Source organism: Elephantulus edwardii, unplaced genomic scaffold (assembly GCF_000299155.1).
Source record: "Elephantulus edwardii isolate Elephantulus edwardi_28Jun2011 unplaced genomic scaffold, EleEdw1.0 scaffold00005, whole genome shotgun sequence".
Classification (NCBI taxonomy): domain Eukaryota; kingdom Metazoa; phylum Chordata; class Mammalia; order Macroscelidea; family Macroscelididae; genus Elephantulus; species Elephantulus edwardii.
In genome coordinates, this window is record NW_006399755.1 from 33,492,510 (window position 1) to 33,511,460 (window position 18,951).

At 40.3% G+C, this 18,951-nt stretch overlaps 1 protein-coding gene across 2 annotated transcripts in view; it reads left to right on the forward strand.

The window, feature by feature from the left end:
- LOC102876243 (interleukin-12 receptor subunit beta-2-like) overlaps positions 1-18,951 on the forward strand; it is a 143,274-nt gene that overhangs the window by 74,175 nt on the left and 50,148 nt on the right. For both annotated transcript variants that reach the window (XM_006879779.1, XM_006879780.1), the window contains exon 8: positions 9,361-9,580. In XM_006879779.1, the coding sequence (XP_006879841.1) occupies positions 9,361-9,580 (220 nt within the window). The remainder of the gene's footprint in view (positions 1-9,360; positions 9,581-18,951) is intronic.

Below are 18,951 nucleotides of genomic sequence, written 5' to 3' on the forward strand. Positions count from 1 at the left end.
TAATAACTTATATATGATGCTTCCATGGCTTCTGTGATTTCAAACACATCAGCTGATGGTAGTTCCTTATGTTGGGATCAGTGTCTCTGAAGTTTAGTCGCAATATTTATCGGTCAAAGGTGATGCATCCTGTAGAATTGCTGTGTAGATAGGTTTTTCTTGGCCCGAGGGCCTGTGACCCTCGGGCCGGAACGGATGTCGCGTGCTTCTGGCATCTCCAATTACCTGGGAAGATAGGGTGGGTCTGCCTGTTAGAGGCTATAATCTAGTCTGTAGGGGTTACAATGTTAACCCAAAGCCTTCACCTTTCTGATTGTTCAGATCCACCAACAGCTCCATGGGAGAAAGCTGGGCAATCTCATCCTGTGCTATTTAGACTTGGAAATCTAATGGAGGGTCAGGGAAAAGAGATGGTCCTGACTCGAAGGCAATGAGTTTGAGTTTTGAATCTTGACTGAAGCTGATTGTCAAATCTTTCTCTTACGAAGCAGCTTGTGTGTTAAACCTTAGGGTTAGCAGTCTAGCACTTGACCATTGCATCACCAGGGCCCCTAAATTAACTACTTTGAAATCAAGGTGCCTAGGCTTCAATCTATAAATGACGTTTTTCTTTTGGGATCAACTGTATACAGGGTGGAATGTCTGTATAAAGCTGTTTTATAAGCTAAGGGGCAAAGTGGCCTGACTCTCCAAATATAGATACAAGCCGTATGAATAAGATAGCAAATATGTCAACCATGACTAATTTTTAAATTACTTAAAGTAGCAAAGAGAAGGAACTCACTAAATGCCTAATATCTGCATGTGTCAAGTACCTTGAGACAGTTTACTTGCTTTGATTCCTTGGAATATGGAATTTTCATTTTGCAGATTAGAAAGGTAAGGTTCAGAAAGTAAAATAATTTATCCGAGAGGGTTTGCCCTTACAAGAACTTGTCAGCAGCATTCCAAAGCAAGAATGAACAAAACAGCATCCCCACAGTCAAAACTATGACTAATAAATGTTCTAATCCCCCAGCTTTCTAAAGAAAAATCTAAAGATTTTTGAGCAATCTTTTTTCTTAGGCTAAACTCTGACAGCTTCTCATTCTTTACATTTAAAAGTGGCTAAAAGTAAAACATTACTTTTTGACAAATAGTACAGTTTAGTTTTGTAAATCTTCAGAAATAACGGTTGGGCAATTCACAGTAGCACTCCCACTCCATGTTGTTAGTTTTCATATATATAAGAAAGAAAACCAATTCACTGCATTCTGAAATGCAGGTGCCAGACAGCTCTTTCAGGTGGCAGGACTCCTAGGCCCACTGAGGAAGCTATTTGTTCTTTGCTTCTCAGACAAATGTAAGTCAGAAACACTTTCTATGCTAAGCCAAGAACATTTCCAACAAAGAAAAACACAGACATAACTACAGGAGAAAGAGAATGTGATGGCGTCTCCTTTTAGCATTTTCTTAGCAGCAGGAGGACAGGAATGCCGGCCCAAGACCCACCTTGAACACCTCCAGAGACGTATCAGCACCTCCTGAGGAAGTCTCAAGATTATCTTCAGTAAGGTTTTGTAATTTTCTGTGTATAGGTCTTTTATATTTCTAGTTATATTTATTCCCAAGTATTTCATCTTGTGAAATACGACAAGAAGCAAAAAGATTTGGAGAAATGGAAAATTGTACATGCTCATGAATAAGAAGACTCAATATCGTAAAGATGACAATTCTACCAAAGGCAATCTACATGTTCAATGCAATCCCAATACAGATACCAATTCCATCCTTCAATGAGACGAAAAAGGTAATTTCCAACTTTATTTAGAATAGAAAGAGACCCCAAAAAAGCAAAACATTACTGAAAAAGAGAAACTAGGTAGGTGGCATCACACTCTCTGATCTCAAATCCTACTACACAGCTATGGTGGTCAAGATAACATGGTACTGGTACAGTGACAGACACATAGATCGATGGAATAGAATTGAGAACCCTGAAATCAGCTCATCCACCTGTGGTCAACTGGTTTTTGACAAGGAGATGGAAGCAGTTAAGTGGGGAAAGGATAGTCTCTTTAACAGATGGTGTTGGTATAATTGAAAACCATCTGCAGAAAACTTAAGCAAGACCCACCACCTCACATTTGGTTTACACAAAAATCAAAGATTATAAAATTCATCCCATGAATTCATCCCATAGATAGCCAATAGAACAAACAGATATGTCTTGGAGGTGGTGCAGCCAGAGTGCTCTTTGGAGGCAAGAATAATGAGGCTTCGCCTTGCATACTTTGGACATGTTGCTAGGAGGGGCTATCCCTTGGAGAGGGACATGATATTGGAAAGGATGGAGGTTCGGGGAAGGAGAGGAAGACCCTCAACTCGGTGGATTGATACAGTGACTGCCACAGTGGGCTTTTGTGTGTCAGAAAGTGTGAGGATGACACAAGATAGAACAGGATTCAGATATTTTGTGAACAGTGTCACTATGAGTCATGCTCAACTTGACGGCACCTAAGAACAACAACAACAACATAAAATTCATCAGAGAAAACCTAGGAAAAACCCTAGAAGCCCTAATCCACAGCATGAACAGCCTTCCAAACATAATAAAAAGCCTACAACCAGGATAGAATAAAATAGATGAATGAGACTTTCTAAGAATCAAATCCCTATGCACATCAAAAAACTTCTCCAACAGGATAAAAAGGAAACCCCCAGAATGGGGAAAAATACTTGGCAATGACATATCTGATAAGGGACTTATATCTAAAATTTATAGAATCCTCCAGGACCTCAACACGAAAAATTTAAACATTCCAATCACAAAATGGGCACAGGATATGAATAGGCACTTCACCAAAGAGGACAGTCACATAGTAAATAGACACATGAAAAGATGTTCAAAATCCCTAGCTTTAGAGAGATGCAAATCAAAACAACTATGAGATACCATCTCGTCTCAGTAACAAGAGAAAATTTCAACAACAAATGCTAGCAAGGTTGTGGAGAGATTGGAACTCTGACTGGAACACTGCTGATGAAAATGTAAAATGTACAACCACTATGGGAGGCAGTCTGGTGCTTTCTCAGAAAGTTGGAAATAGAAATACCATTTGATCCAGCAATTCCACTACTAGGAATTCCTACTAAATTTCCACTAAAGAAATCAGAGCTGCCACCCAAAGAGATGTATGCACACCCGTGTTTATTGCTGTATTATTCACAATAGCAAAGATATGGAAGCAACCCAAGAGCCCATCAACAAATGAATGGAAAGAAAAACCTATAGTATATTCACACAATGGAATACTACGCAGTACTGAAATACAAGGAATTCATAAAATGTTACACAACATGGATGACCCTGGTGGACATTATGCAAGCTGAAATATCTATCACAAAAGGACAACTGCCTATTATAAACAGGACTGACACACGGTTTGGGGGGGAAACTGAGAAAAGCGAGAATAAATAATGAATACTGCAATGGAACAGATGAAGGAAAGAACTGTTTCAAAGGAATATATGATTAGGCATTATCTGTATGACAACAGTACAGAATAAGAGGTACATACAAAGTGGACTGGGGAAGGTGGAAGGAGGGAAGAAACTACGCAACGAAGAATGAATATATTTTATACTGATTTATTTACAAAGTTTGAACACATAAAAAAATAAAGAGTGAACTGGAGGGGTAGAGAGGGAAATGTGAAACAGTGAATGAATGAAAAGTCAACTTTTCTGTAAGCTTTCAGTAAAATCAAATAAAAAGAATAAAACAAAAAGTGCATGGATGGAAAAAATAAAGCATCTTCAGACACATCACAGGATGCCAAAGAGCACAACATGAGCACCGCAATCCTCTCTCACATCCACCAGGGGGCGACCTAAAAAAAACCTCATTTTAACTTTCATCTGAATTTCCTTGAAGACAGTGCCTAAACTCCAAATTTCAGTGCATTTGGTTGTCAGTCAGCTGTACTGATGTAGCCTTTCGGATGCTGGAAGCTTTGCCACCGGTGTCTCAAATACCAGAAGAGTCACCATGGTGGACAGGTTGCAATGGAGCTCCCAGATTAAGACAGACTAGGACGAAGGATTGGCCATCCACTTCTGAAACAACGAGCCTTTGAAATCCTGTGAACAATGTGAGTAGTTATAGTGTTAGAGGTATGCACAAGATAGGACAGGATTCAGGTCTATTGCTCATAGGGTTGCTATGAGTTATACTTGTGACTCAATGGCACCTAACAACAACAATAATATTAGAATGGGAACTCTGGCTGTTTAATGGTAAAGAATTGCACTGGCAACTCGAATATATGCAGTTCAAATCCACCAGCTGTTTTGCAGAAGGATGGGCAGTTTTCTCCCATGCAATTAACAACCTCTGAAACCTCACTGGAAGGTCAGCTATGGTTCTGATTCAACTGTAAATAATAGCAGTACAAGATGAATGTGACAATTTAACCACGTGGCTTAGTGGCAAGAAGCTGCACTGCAAACCTGAAGGCATGTGGCTTGAATCCACCAGCTGCTTTGAGGGAGAAAGATGGTCAATCACCTCCCATTTGATTACTGCTTCTGAAAACCTGCCGGAGGGTCTGGTATGGGTCAGTTCTGACTTGAAGGTACACAGCAACAACAACAATTGTTTCAGTAAATAGTTTTTCTCTTATCACCCACCCTGAGAAAGATGGGCAGTCTCCTCCCGTGAAATTACGCACTGAAAGATCTCTGCAAACCCACTGGAGGATCAGCTATGGGTTGGTTCTGACTCAGTGGCACACATACCTAATAAGGGAGCTCTTAGTGGCCTCGTGGTAGAAGCTGCACTGCTGTCCCAAAGGCACGTGCTTCAAATCCACCAGCTGTTCTGCAGGAGAAAGATGGGCAGCCTCCTCCCAAGCAATGTACAGCTTCTGAAAACCCACAGGAGGGATGGCTATGGGTCAGTTCTAATTCTCTGTTACACAACAACAACAATAAGAAAATAAACACTAAACTTAAAATAGGTTTATCTGTGACAAATCAACACACTCCTTAGGTCTGCAATTCTGCGTTCATTCACAGCGTGTCTGTCTCCTTATTACTCAAAGCCTCTGGGTTCCTGGAAAAAAAAAATTCTATGTTCCTTCCTTCCCTAAAGTGCTGAACTCAAACCTGATATTGGTGTTCCATAGCAGAATGTGGAAGCTCACAGTTTGAGAATCTGATTTGCAACTTTTGAGACATAGGGTGAGTAGGATTCCAACTATGAAAGATGGAACAATATTACTTGTTCATTGTCCCACACATGTCATTATAAAAAAACAGTACTATGAAGCTAAACAGTTTCTATGGTATTTCCAGACTAAGACAGAATGGGAATGAAGGCCTGACAACCTAAAATTAGTCAAAGGAATCCTTGTGAATGCAATGGTCCACTTTGCATCACATCCTGGAGTTGATGAGATTAGGCAGCATTTTCTTTCATTGTCCATGGAGTCACCATGAGTTGGAAGCCAATTAAAAAAACTAGCAGCTAACAATGACAGACATCATTAACAAAAAACTCGGGTGGTGTGGTCCACAGAGAGTTGCTCTTACTCTTAATGTTGCCCCTCTCTGGTGATTTGAACCCTCCAGTCATTCCATGGAGAAAGATGGGCAGTCTCCTCCCATGAATCTCAAAACCTTGGAAACCCAGTGGAGATTCACCTACAAGTTTGTTTCAGCTCCATAGCAACGAGGTCAGATGGTGAATGGAGAACAGCTCAATATTCCACTTCTAGCTTCTCCATTTATAGCTTGAGTAAGGAACTTCACCTCTTTGGGCCTTTGTGTCCCCATTTTAAAAATGAAATGCTGAATTAATTGCTAATCTCCAGAGTCCATTCCTGTTGTGTGGTTCTGTGATGCTTTTCCATTTCATCAGGGCCAAACTAATTACACTGATTATACTGTTGCCTGGCTGGATAAATACCCGTTTTTCATTTTTTGGACCCTGTTGGACAAGTTCAGCATGTTTTCTAGTTTGACTTAAAAGTTCAATCACCTGAGAGAAAATTACCCTTATCCCAACATTTGAGCTTGATGTCTTACACAGGTATATTACAGAGACTACCTTATTTACTTGCATAACTCCCTCCACATCATTCCCACATCTCCACTGACACTTTCAACTCTAAACATGTGATATGGAAGAGACTTAGCCTTCATTCCCCTCAGAGTTTTCATTCTTTTAAGATGCACACCTGTGATTACTAGATCAGTGTGACTCAGCCCCTTTTCCACAGCAACCACAGCTTAAATTTACTGGATCCAGGATGACTTGACATTTTCCCACTGCCTTCAGCAGCTTGTCATCAGTTTGAATGAGGTTTCTTGAGTGTCTGTGAAAGACAGAGGAATGATTTAAAAAGTGTTTTCATTTTTTCCAGTGAGAGTTTCTTTTTTGTATATGTCCAAGTAGGACAGGTTTTTGGTCCCTGGCATGCAGGGATGATCTTAGATTGAGAGAGATAGATACCTGAAGGAATACGTCCTTCTCAAGTCAACTATAGCTTTCCTTTACTTGCTCCATATCTTCAGAAAGCTACATCACAAACCCAAAGGTGGCACCTGCCTGGGAGTTTGAATCCCCCAGGGTCTTTGCAGGAGAAAGATGGGCAGTCTCCTCCAGTGCGATTAAGAGTCTGAGGAAAATCTACTGGAAGTTCAACCATGAGTCAGTTCCAACTCGATGGCAGTGCATATGAGCATGTTGTTTATGAGCAATAATTTAGAACATTGCTTCTTAAAGAACATGCACTTGTTTTAATCTGCATAACCACCTTTATGGGCTAAGCTGTGATGCAGGTTTGAGGTGGTTAAACTCTTGGCACTTGCCCATACACAAGGTGTCTTCCAGGGAAAGCACTACTAGTAACCTGGCATTCACTCCTTGTGGCTTATGATCCAGTGGGCATACAGGACTGGACCTGCCTTAATCAAGCTCCTAGTGGTTGAAACATAAAAAGCTGGATGCTTGTGGATTAATTTGCAATGAGAAATACAGGTGTTGAGCCAATCAGAAAACTTGCGTCAGCAGATGAGAGCATTCTCTTCCAGTATGCTACTTGTTTCAGCATTTGAATTATAATCAGAAGGCCAATTTAATCACTTTTAGTGGAGGAAAAAAGAAATACAAATCCCAAGCAGACCAGATGTTCCTATTAGCCCAGCCTCTTCTGACAAACTACATTGTTGTTGTTGTTGTTATGTGCCGTCGAGTCGTTTGCGACTCATAGCGACCCTATGTACAATAGCCCTAAACCCTGCTCTGTGCCAATCTCATTGCCTCTGACACACCCATCCCGAGTACCCCAGTCACTGAATCAATCCACCTCATAGAGGGTCTTCCCCTCCTGAGCTGTCCCTCTACTCTACCCAGCATGATGTTCCACTCTAAAGACCTGTCTCTCCTTACAACATGTCCAAAGTATGTCAGACGAAGCCCCAGAATCCTTGCCTCCAAGGAGCAGAGGAACCACAGCAAGGAGTATTTACTAATATTAAAGGATGGCTCTCAGCAAAGGCAGCTGGAGACTCCTTTGCCATCACACAGATCTGCTTACCAAGAAACCTGGAACACTGAAGTCTAGTTAGCCAAGTCTCCCCCTCCCTGCTCGAAACACAGATGGGCACTGCCTGTGCTGGTCTCGGCAGTTTTCTGTGCCAAAAATTCTCCATTTTCTATGCTTCTGCTTCCCGTGGGTCTTGTTCAAACTGGGTTACAATAAAATAATTTCATTTGCACTTTCTGGGATCACTTCCAAATAATCTCAGTTGGAATTTTTACCATTTTAGTCACACATTTATGAACAACATCTGAGTTTTCTAGTTCAGCTGGCTAATCCAATTTACTGAGTATTGGCTTTACTGGTTTAGTTCTTGAAAATCTTTGGGTTTTCTTTCTCCCCCCTCATTTTTTTATTGTTAAAAACATGTGTAGGCTAGTGGCAAGAAGCTGCACTGCTATCTCAGAAGTATGAGGTTCGAATCCACCAGATGCTCTGCTGGAGAAGGAGGGACAATCTCTTCCTATGCCAGTCAAATGTGATTTGATGGTACACACACACCCACGTGCACACACACACATGTAAAAAAATTTTTTAAAAAAACCATGTATAGGGATGCAGTGGGGTGGGGTTTGGGAGCAGAAGAGTGAGGATAGGCAGGGATGAAATCACAGGGCTGCACAATTTGGTGAGTAGGGGGCTGAGGGGGTGCTGGGAAGTAAATGAGAAAGATCCAGTGGGGACCAGAAGAGACAGGGTAATGGTAAGCATAGTCCAATGGCGATCATTTTTTTGTTAACAAATAAATTGTCTTATTCACCTGTGGGTTTCTCATTTGGGAATGTGGCACAGACTCCCTGCCTTCTTCTCGCTGAACAGGGCGTTGATATGAAAGGGGAAGGGGAGCCACTTGAACACCTTCTTGGTGGTCCTGGGTTAAAACTGCATGTTTTAACTTGTTCAATTAGAAGATATTTTCCTGATGTTTACTGCCCTCTGAACTGCCAAGTGTTTTCCCAGGTGGGTCCAGTGGGGATGGATGGCTGAACCCTGAGGCTCCATCCTCCTTCACTTCCTTAGCTGGCAGTTATATTTCCCTTTTGTCTCTGGAACTGGGCTCAGGGTTCAGGTCTGGAGCAAAACTCAGTGTTAAGGTTACTTATAGGAAAGGGAGAAAACCTAGAGAGAACAAACTTGTGAGTTACAAAGAGAAGGGCTTTGGAGGTCTTAATTATAGATGAACTGGAGGAGGAGGTGGAGGAAAGTGGCTTAGATAAAATTCTTTGTATACACTAGGCAGTTTTCTCCAGCAACATAACGGGCTCTTCCCAGAGGTTGGACAGCTCTCCCTGAGGCCCAAGGCAGCAAATTCCAGGGGCTGAACGGCTCAAGCAGCTCTGCACTTTCGTAAAGTAAAAAGCTTGTGTATGTGCATGTTTCACACGTCTGAAAACGGAGATTCAGAGTGGCTAAGCACTTTTCCTGGGGCACACAGCTGGTGATTGGAGAGCTGAAACTCAAATTCAGGCCTTCTGTGTTCAGAACATCACCCTTGTCCCATTGGGTGTGATCATTACATTGGCTATTCTTCATAAGTCTCACAAGAAGGGAAAATCAAGGTGTTTTTAAGAACTGCATTTAAAACCATTGATTGATTTTATTTATTAACGAGGAAGTGCATCCTAAAAGTATGTGGAGGAAGAGAGAAAATAGAAATAAAAGGGTGTCACTCTGATTAGGTGGCTCTCATGCCACAGGGGCCTCAAAGTATAGGCATGGAATATCTGTCCATCCTGCTTAAGAGTAAACAGCAAATGACTGTGTTTTGTTCCAGAATCTGAGTCTATCCGAGGCAAGGGGGGAAATCCTCCACTATCAGGTGACCTGGCAGGAGGTGGCATCAGGAAAGGCCATGCTACAGAACATCACAAGACTCACCTCCTGGACCTGGAACACTTCCAGAACTGGGAGCTGGACTGTAACTGTGGCTGCAGCCAACTCGAAAGGCAGTTCTCTGCCTACTCGAATCAACATAACGGATCTGTGTGCGGCAGGTAAGCACTGACTTCTATTTAATATTGCCTGTGGGAAACTGCGTGTTACTCGTGGCTTATCTCCTGCAGGCCCAGCCCAGGGTCTGACATAGAAGCAGAAGTGTTGAATTTTTAGAATCAACAGCTTTCAGAGGCTGCCTTTTCCACTGTATGAGTGGCTTTGGGCAAGTACTTCTGAGCATCAAATTTCTCCCATTTAAATAGGGATTATATTTTTCAACTTGCAAGTTAGTATTAACTACAAAGACACCAACACCAAAATAACAAAATAAAGCAAAAAAAAAAAACCCCTATTGCTGCCAAGTCAATTTTTATTTATATTGACATTTCAGGAGAAATAAGTGCCCCATACAATTTCTTTCCAAGTCTATACATCTTTACAGAAGCATACTCTCTCATCTTTCTCTTGCAGAACAACTAGCTGGTTTGAATCACTGACCTTTAAGTTAACAGTCTAAAGTTTAAGATATGCTAGTTGAGAAAAAGGTAGTTTGAGCATATTGCAGGGAGAGGCTATTACTTCGAAAGGGACATCATACTTGGAAAGGTGGAGGGATAGCAAAAGAAAGGAAGACCCTCAATGAGATGGATTTATACAGGGACTGCAACAACGAGTTCAAGTATATGAGAAATGATCAAGATGGCACAGGATAGGAGAGAGTTCAGATTTGTTCATTGGGTCACTTTGAGTTGTACTCTACTTGAGTATGGCACCTAGCAACAATATAGTTAAAGAAATATTTTTTGTTGTTGTTGTATACAACATCAAGGAACTGACTCATGACTGACTCCCTAAATGGGTTTTTTTAATTCTAAATTACTAAATTTAAGATGCACCATGATAGCAAAGTTTCAAATAATGCCTATAACTTATTGTACTCATCTATAACTATTTTATTTTTATTATTATTAATTTTAATGAAAATTTACAGAGACTTTGGATTTTCATTCATTCTTTGTTGCACTTTTCTCCCTGCCCACCCCTCCCACCCCCAGTACACTCTTCTCTTTGAAAAGGAGAAGTTCCCCATTGTTTTATAATCCCTCCCCCCAGATCCACTCTACTATGGAGCCTTCATTCAGGACTCCTGTCAGGACAATAATACCTAATCACATATCTCTTTTAAACAGTTTTCTGCTTCATCTGTTTCAATACAGTATACATATTATTTATCCCATCTTTCTCAGTCTTCCCCAAGCCCAATATCAGTCCTGTTTTACAACATTGGAACTATGTAGTATTTGTTCCTTTGTGACTGAGATATTTCATTCGACCTAATATCCTCCAGGGTCACCTATTTTGAATAATATTGCATGAGTTCCTTGTTTTTCAATGCAGTGTAGTATTCCATTGTGTGAATATACCACAGCTTCTCTATCCAATCTTTTGTTGATGGGCACTTAGGTTGTTTCCAACTCCTTGCTATCGTAAACAAAGCCACGATAAACATGGGTGTGCATATATCTGCTTGGGTGTCAGTTATGGTCTCTTTGGGGTATATTCCCAGTAGTGGAATTGCTGGGTCAAATGGTATCTCTGTTTGCAACTTTTTGAGAAAGCGCCACACTGCCTTCCACAGTGGTTGCACCATTTTACACTTCAAGCAACAGTGAATAAGGGTTCCTTTCTTCACAACCTCGCCAGCATTTGTTGCTTGCTGTTTTGTTAAATTTTTCTGTTCTGACTGGGGTGAAATGATATCTCATAGTTGTTTTGATTTGCATCTCTCTTAGAGCTAGGGATTTTGAGCATTTCTTCATGTGTTTGTTTGCCATCTGAATGTCTTCTTTGGTGAAGTGTCTGTTCAAATCCTGTGCCCATTTTTCAATTGGATTGTTTACCTTTATCTTGTTGTGGTGAAAGCATTATTATTTTATGTGAACTCTTAAATATTAGGTATGTGCATTTCCTCTTGTGTATCTGTGAACAAATAATATAATTGAGAATTCAAACTCATTGCATTGAGTTGAAATCAACTCATAACTGACCCTCTCCAGTGTGGGGTTTTGGAGTCTAGAAACAACATGAAAGAAGATTGCCCCTCTTTCTCCCATTGAACTGCTGGTGGGTTTGAACTGCCAGAGAGGTGCATTTGAGTTAGCATCACAACTCTCTATGGACTACAACATAATTCACTAAAATTCCTGACTCACAATTATTGTGCCAGCAACTTTTTTACTCACAGTCCTTAAACTTTTCTTTGCGAATCCAGATTTGCTTAAATTTCAAAGGTATCTAGGTAGAGTTGCATAGACTATTAAAAAACCACCTTAAAACTTAATATCAGTTACCTCAGCAAAAGAGGCAGGGCTGAGTTCAGAGTTATGTCAGACTTAACTTTAGTTGAACTGTTCTCCTCCCCCTCTCCCTTTGATTTATAAACATATTTACAACTAGTCTACATCAAGTAATTTGCTTTATTTTTTGAAATCAGAATGATTTCCCTATATCCCTGTAGAATGTTGTTGCTGTTAGGTGCTATAAAGTCAAGTATGACTCACAGAGACCCTATAAACAGCTGATCTGAATGAACCCTGCCCTATCCTGTGCCATCTTCACACTTCCTGACACACTAGAACCTATTGCAGCAGTCACCAAGTCAGTCCACCTGGTTAAGGGTCTTCCTCTCCTGTGCCAACCCTCCACCCTTCCAAGCATCTTGTCCCTCTCCAAGGAATAGCCCCTCATAGCAACATGCCTGAAGTATTTGAGGTGACGCTTCATCATCCTTACCTCCAAAGAACACTGTTGAATAACGGTTCTGAATGAGCCTTGGGCTTCAATTCCTTTGAGTTTTGACTATTTTTAACACTCAGGAACATGTGAGGGCAGGAGAAAAAGATAATCATTGCTGGTGAGGGTGTAAATTTGGTCAACTTTGTGGAAAGCAATTTAGCAATATGCAACAAAACTTAAATAAATATATAGCTTGGCCAAGAAAATTTATCGCTAGACATGTATGTTCAAGAAATAATGAGATATGTGCTAAAACTATAAGTCTGTAAGATATTTCTTAAAATACTGCTGGAAGCAGTGATACAATGGAAAGAACTTAAGTGAGTAATGAGAGTTTACTACATCGTGATTGTCACCTGCCTTAATCTCACATGACAGTAATATTAGTTATAGCTATATTTTGTTGATTTTTAAATATGCATAGTACCCCTTTTTTTTTAATAAAAGGCTTCCCAGAGTGTACATGGGAAAGGTGCCATTTAAATTATATATAAATTGACCACACATTTTCATATAGTAAAAAATGTCTAATAGACTGTAATTGGGGTTAGAAGTGATTTTCTCCCTTTCTTATATTTCATTTTATCCAGTAAATATATACTATATATCAAATTTTTTAAAAGAAAATTTTGTAGGTAAAATTGAAATTATACCAATGTTAGTATCTTGGTGCTTTAAACATTTAGAGACCATATTACTAGTAAAAACCTCATGGCAGATGAGTCTTAAGGATATAAATTTTGTGTTTTTCATGGATACTTTCCAGGTTCCTTATTTAGATTTAGTAGCAACTTCTCCAAATGCCACATTCATGATTAAAGAGTTTACCTCAACTGTATTCATCATTCAACCCTCATTTATTCAGTATATACTATATAAGGGAATTGAAAAGAAACAATATGTAAAGATATAGTTGAGTTATTTATAGTCAAGTGGAAGAATAGACACAAGAAAGTAAAATGTGGTACAGTATCAGAATCCCAGAACGTTTCCTTTTGCTCACCTGAAATCTAGACGTAGACCAAGAGGCTATTGTGCAAACAGAGCAAGGCAAGATTGCATGGCTTAAAATCAAGAAATGCATGCATCAGGGCAGTATACTTTCTCCATACCTGTTTAATCTGTATGCTGAGCAAATCATTTGAGAAGCTGAAATTTATGAAGAGGAATGTGGCAGCAGGATTAGATGAAGACTCATCAGTAACCTGCATTATTCACATGACACAACCTTGCTTTCAGAAAGTGAAGAGGGCTTGAAACACTTGCAGCCAACAATCAAGGACTGCAGTCTTCAATATGGATTACATCTCAACATGCAGAAAACAAAATTCTTTACCACCGGGACAAGTGACAACATCATGACAGAGGGACCAAAGACTGAAGTTGCCAATGATTTCTTGTTTGGATCCACAATCAACACCTGTGGTAAAAGCAACCAAAAATTCAAAAGACTTATTGCATTGGGAAAGTCTGCTGTCAAGTACTTAGTCCAAAGTACGAAGAAGCAATGATGGAAATTTAAAGACTAAGGTGCACCTGATTCAAGCCATGGAATTTTCAGTTACTTGCTAGATATCTGAAAGTTGGACAATGACTAAGAATAACAGAAGAATCGATACTTCTGAATTGTGGTGTTGGAGAAGAGGACTAAATGTCCCATGGACTGCCAAAAGATCAAATAGACATGTCTTGGAGAAAGTACAACCGAGGTGTTCCCTGGAAGCAAGGATGGTGAAGCTTTCTCTTGCATACTTTGGCCATGTTGTTAGGAGGGGCCAGTCCTTGGAAAAGGACATCATGCTTGCAAAGATGGACAGCCAAAGAAAGAGAGAAAGACCTTCAACACGATGGGCTGTAACAATGGACTCAAGTATACCAGAGACGGTGAGAATAGCAACAGGATGGGGCAAGTTTCACATATGATGTTCATAGGGAGTTCTGGTGGCCCAGTGGTAAGAAGCTGTGCTGTAAACCTGAAGGCACACAGTTCAAATCCACCAGCTCCTCTGTGGGAGAAAGAGAGGAAATGTCCTCTCATGCAATTAACTGCCTCAGAAAACCTGCTGGAGGATCAGCTATCAGTCAGTTCCAACTCAACCGTACACAACACTACCAGCAAGAGGGTCACTGTGAGGCATCGTCACTTCAGTGGTACCTGATACCTTTAACAACACAGTGTTAGGGTCATTTTGTGATCGAGTAGGTGAGGAGTTGCACTGTCAACTCAAAAGTAGTTTGAATCCACCATTTGAATCCACCAGCTGCTTCTTAGCAGATGGATGGACAATCTCCTGTAGTGCTGTTCATACCATCTAAAAAACCCCTGGAGCTGATTCCAATTCAACAGCATTAAGGTGAGGATAGTGTCAGATATCACTATGAGTCCTACTCGACTCGACAACACCTAACAGCAACAACAAGGTAGAGGGTCAATGAAAAAGAGCTGGAATAACACTGTGGCAGCAGCAATGGAATGAAACAGCAGTGCTTAAGAGGCTGACACAGGACTGGGCAGTATTTCATTCCTGTTGTACTGAAGGTTACCATAAGTTGGAATCAACATAATGACACCTAACAACAATAACATAATAAGTGTGAGAGTAAAGATAAGGAGGAAACTTTAGGAAAAGAGAAAAACTAAAGAAACTAAGTTTGAAGAGGAAGTGACTTCTGAATGGAATATTGGGAGACAAGTTGGTATTATATGCATGAAGGCGGAATGATCCTATAAAGTGAAAGAATGAGAGGGAAAGGGAGCTTAAAGATGACAGAGAGAAAGGATAGTTGATAAAATAGGCTCTAAGGAGCTGGGAGAGGATGAGAACCAATGACAAAAAGAAGGAAATTGACTTCTCTGAGAAGTGAGAGATGTATGTAAGGATGAGGCCAAGGTAAGGAGGAAGGTGAGGAATTAAGACATTATGGCAGTTCTCTAGAGCTGAGGCTTTAAGATGACGCTGTTGAGTGTTAAAAGTTCAAGGGGCTACCGTCTCTCCTAAGATCTTTTCAAGCCTCCAGGTACAAGAAGCTGTGCATCCCAGGGTGACCTGGAGGACAAATTTGCAAGTTGTGTTGAGTATAGAATCCTATTATGTCTCACTCTCTTTCAATATATACTCACTCTATGCTCTGATCACTTATCGCTTTATGTGTTGGGCTATTAGCCAATAAGTCAATGATTTGGATCATCCAGCCTCTTCTCAAGAGAAGGATGGGCAATCTCTTCACCATAAAGATTTATAGCCTCAGAGTGCTGCCTTGAGATGGCATCAACCCAACAGCAGTGGCTGTATTCATATGAATATTTCTCCTTCTAAAAAGGGGGGGGAAATATGTCCTGAGAGGTAGAATTGTGTTGATTTTTTTTTTTTAGAAACTAGGGACATATTTATTGTAAAAGGCAGCTGATATGGTATTGCATAGAACAATATATAAGCATGATTTTGTTGGCTTATGATTAAATTTTAATATGTGCTAAGCCCATTAGTCAATGACAATACATATTTATTAATTCAAAGAACTAGTGCATGTGCTTTATAACTCTGGAAAGAGCCGAGGTCAGCCCAATTGTAATCCGAGGTCCAAGGACATGTCAGGGTCTGAAGCTCCAAGATCATACATCCAGTAACTGCCAAAGCTTGACTGAAAAAGAAGACATCTCTTTATCAGATAGTCCCTTTTTTCCCATGAACAGCTTAACTCTATACAAAAACTCTCAATGAAAATTGAAATGGAAAATTGAATTATTAAAGCTAAAGGAAGAATTGTGGAAGATGACTGGGAGAAGGTGATTTGCTAGCAAAGTTTTGAAGGAGAGAAACATGCCCGGACAAACATCATAGGGGAGGAGATTCCTGGCAAGCATGGTGACTCAGAGGCTGAGGTTGTGGCCAATGCCAAGTTCATTTGCTTAGCTAATTCCAGCTAAAGCAAGAGCAATGGTTAGAAAAGCTCTTTGGCAATACTGTCCCATCACCTGGCTTTGTTATTTTGTGCATCAAGTCACCTACAACTCACAGCAAGCCTATGGACAACAGATCTGAACCTTTCTCCATCTTGTGCCATCTTCACAATCTCTGGTATGTTCAGACCCATTGTTATTGTCACTGTAAATAGTTAACTATAATAAATATAGTTAAGGTGAGGAGAATATAAATTATCAGGTCTAGTTATTGTTGGGCTATAAATTATAATGGCTGCTATTCAGCCTATCTGGGCAATTGGTGAGTATGCTAGAATTCTTTGTAATTATGTTTTACTGAGTCCACTTCTGTGTCAATTCATCTTGATAAGGATTCTCCTCTCTTACTCTAATCCTCTACCCTTCCCAGTATGATGTCTTTTTTCCAATATTAACTCCCCTTAACAATATGCCCAAAGTACATGAGACAAAGTCTCACTTGCCACAAGAAGTGTTTAATAAATATTTGCTGCATAGGTAAGTTTGATTCTCCAAAGCGGACCCATGGCATAACCAGGACATCAAATACCAAAGCAGATGAAGAAAACAGCCACTGATGGGAATTCCAGATCTTGAGGCTAGGCTGCCAATGCAGCAGGCTATGACCACCACATTTCTGAAGGGAGACACGGATGTGGATAACTAGGCCATGCATAATGGAGAATGTTGATTGCTTACCTGACTTAGACAGGGACAGGTCAGGAGCAGAGGTAACAGAGAGTATTTTCTAGTTTACTCCTTCCTTTGCCCTCATCCATTGCCCAGTCATCTTTACTGTAGGGCCAGGAAAGTGGCCAGAGCTCTTGAAGCTTGAAGTGGCAGAACAGGACAGAGAAATTTCAAGGAAGTCTTGGAATTCAACTGGGCAGGAAATCTGAGAGTTAAAGAGAGCCTCTGAGTTGACTGGCTCCTAAGGATTGATTTCTTCCTGACAACCTCCTCATAAGACTGCAAAAGAGAAGAGCAGTCCCCTCCCCATTGAAAGGTATCTTCAAGAGAGGCTGTGGGGTACCTGGGGAAAGAATGGGGCTCTATATCCTGGAGTTTACCACATAAACATGAGCTACAGCTAAGTCTTCACTCTTCCTTCCTCAGGAAACAAGGTATAGTTAACGGTTGCTGATCAAAGAAAATAAATATGAGGCCAAAGGAGAAAATGAGGAGAAATCTGAGGAGTTTGAGTACTGAAAAATAAAAGCAACAAACTGAACAATCTGTACCATATGAAACAGAACTAGCACAACAGGAAGAATAAGAGTGAATAATAAGCATTGTAAATACCACAGACAAGAAAAAAAACACTAGAAACAGAATTCAGAGACCAACAGTGGAGAAGAAGCCACAAATTCAGTACTAAAAGTCAGCCAATGGATTAAACAGCAGAAAAGATGCATCTGAAGATTGAGTTAGTAATTGCAATATTAAGTGACACTGTTCAAAAGCATTCCAATACAAAGTAAATTGAAAAAGGAAAGAACAGAAATAAATATAAAAAGAAAGAAGTGATGATAGCCAGGTCAAAGGGTCCCAGTAAGAGGGGGGAAATGGAAAGGTATAAATATTTGGAAATCAGAAACACTGCAGAATTATAGAATCTCAGATGGAAAGACCTACAGAACAAAACAAAATAACAAATTCAAAACAAACAAGCCTCCTGTCACTGAGTTGACTGGAACTCATAGCACTCTGCAGGGTAGAGTAGAACTGTCCCAGAGTGTTGCCAAGACTGGTAGGCTGGCGGTTTCTAATCACTGAGCTTGTAGGTAGCAGCCAAGTTCTTTAAAACAACTTTAGAGCTCCTTTGCAAGACCTCTGAAAGTAGTAAAAAAAAAGTATTTTATGGTAAAATCAGAGTCAGAGGGGAAAATTCATGGAGAAAAAATCAAATCACCTACCAAGGTGAAGAACAAAAACCAAAAAAACTTATCTCAACAATATTAAAACATTAAAATGTAGCAAAGTAGTGTTTTCAAACTGAATACAGTAAAGGGCTTGTATCTAGAATTATTATTCTTTATTTTATTTTCTTAATTTTTGTGTGCATACCATCAAAACAGATCTGACGGGTACAGGAGGAGATTGTCCCTCCCTCTGGGATTACAGTGCAGCTTCTTGCCACTAGGCCACCAGAGCTCCCCAATCTGAAATTATTTTTATCCAGCTAAACTATAATTTTTTTTAAAGGATAAAGATAATAAACTCAGAGAAAGGAAAGGGAAATCATAAAAACAAGAATGTTGTTATTGTGTATCACAGAGTTGACTGCTGATCCTATCTTGATCCAGTCTCACAATCTCTGACACACCTACCCCATTATCCCAGTCACTGTGTCACTCCATTTCATCAAGGCTTTTCTCTCCTGTGCTGTCCCTCCATCCTTCCAAGCATAATGTCCTTCTCCAACTACTGGCCCCTCCTGGTCAAGTGCCCAAAGTATGTGAGAAGGAGCTTCAAAATCCTTGCCTCTACAAAGCAATTTGGTTTCACCCTCTCTAGGACAAACCTCTTTGTTTTCTTGTCAGACTATGTTGTGTTCAACACTCTTCTTCAGCACCACAACTCAAAGGCATCGATCCTTCTAACATCCTTAGGCCATAATTGTTGTTGTTGTTGTTATGTGCCGTCAAGTCGTTTGCGACTCATAGCGACCCTATGCACAACAGCCCTAAACCC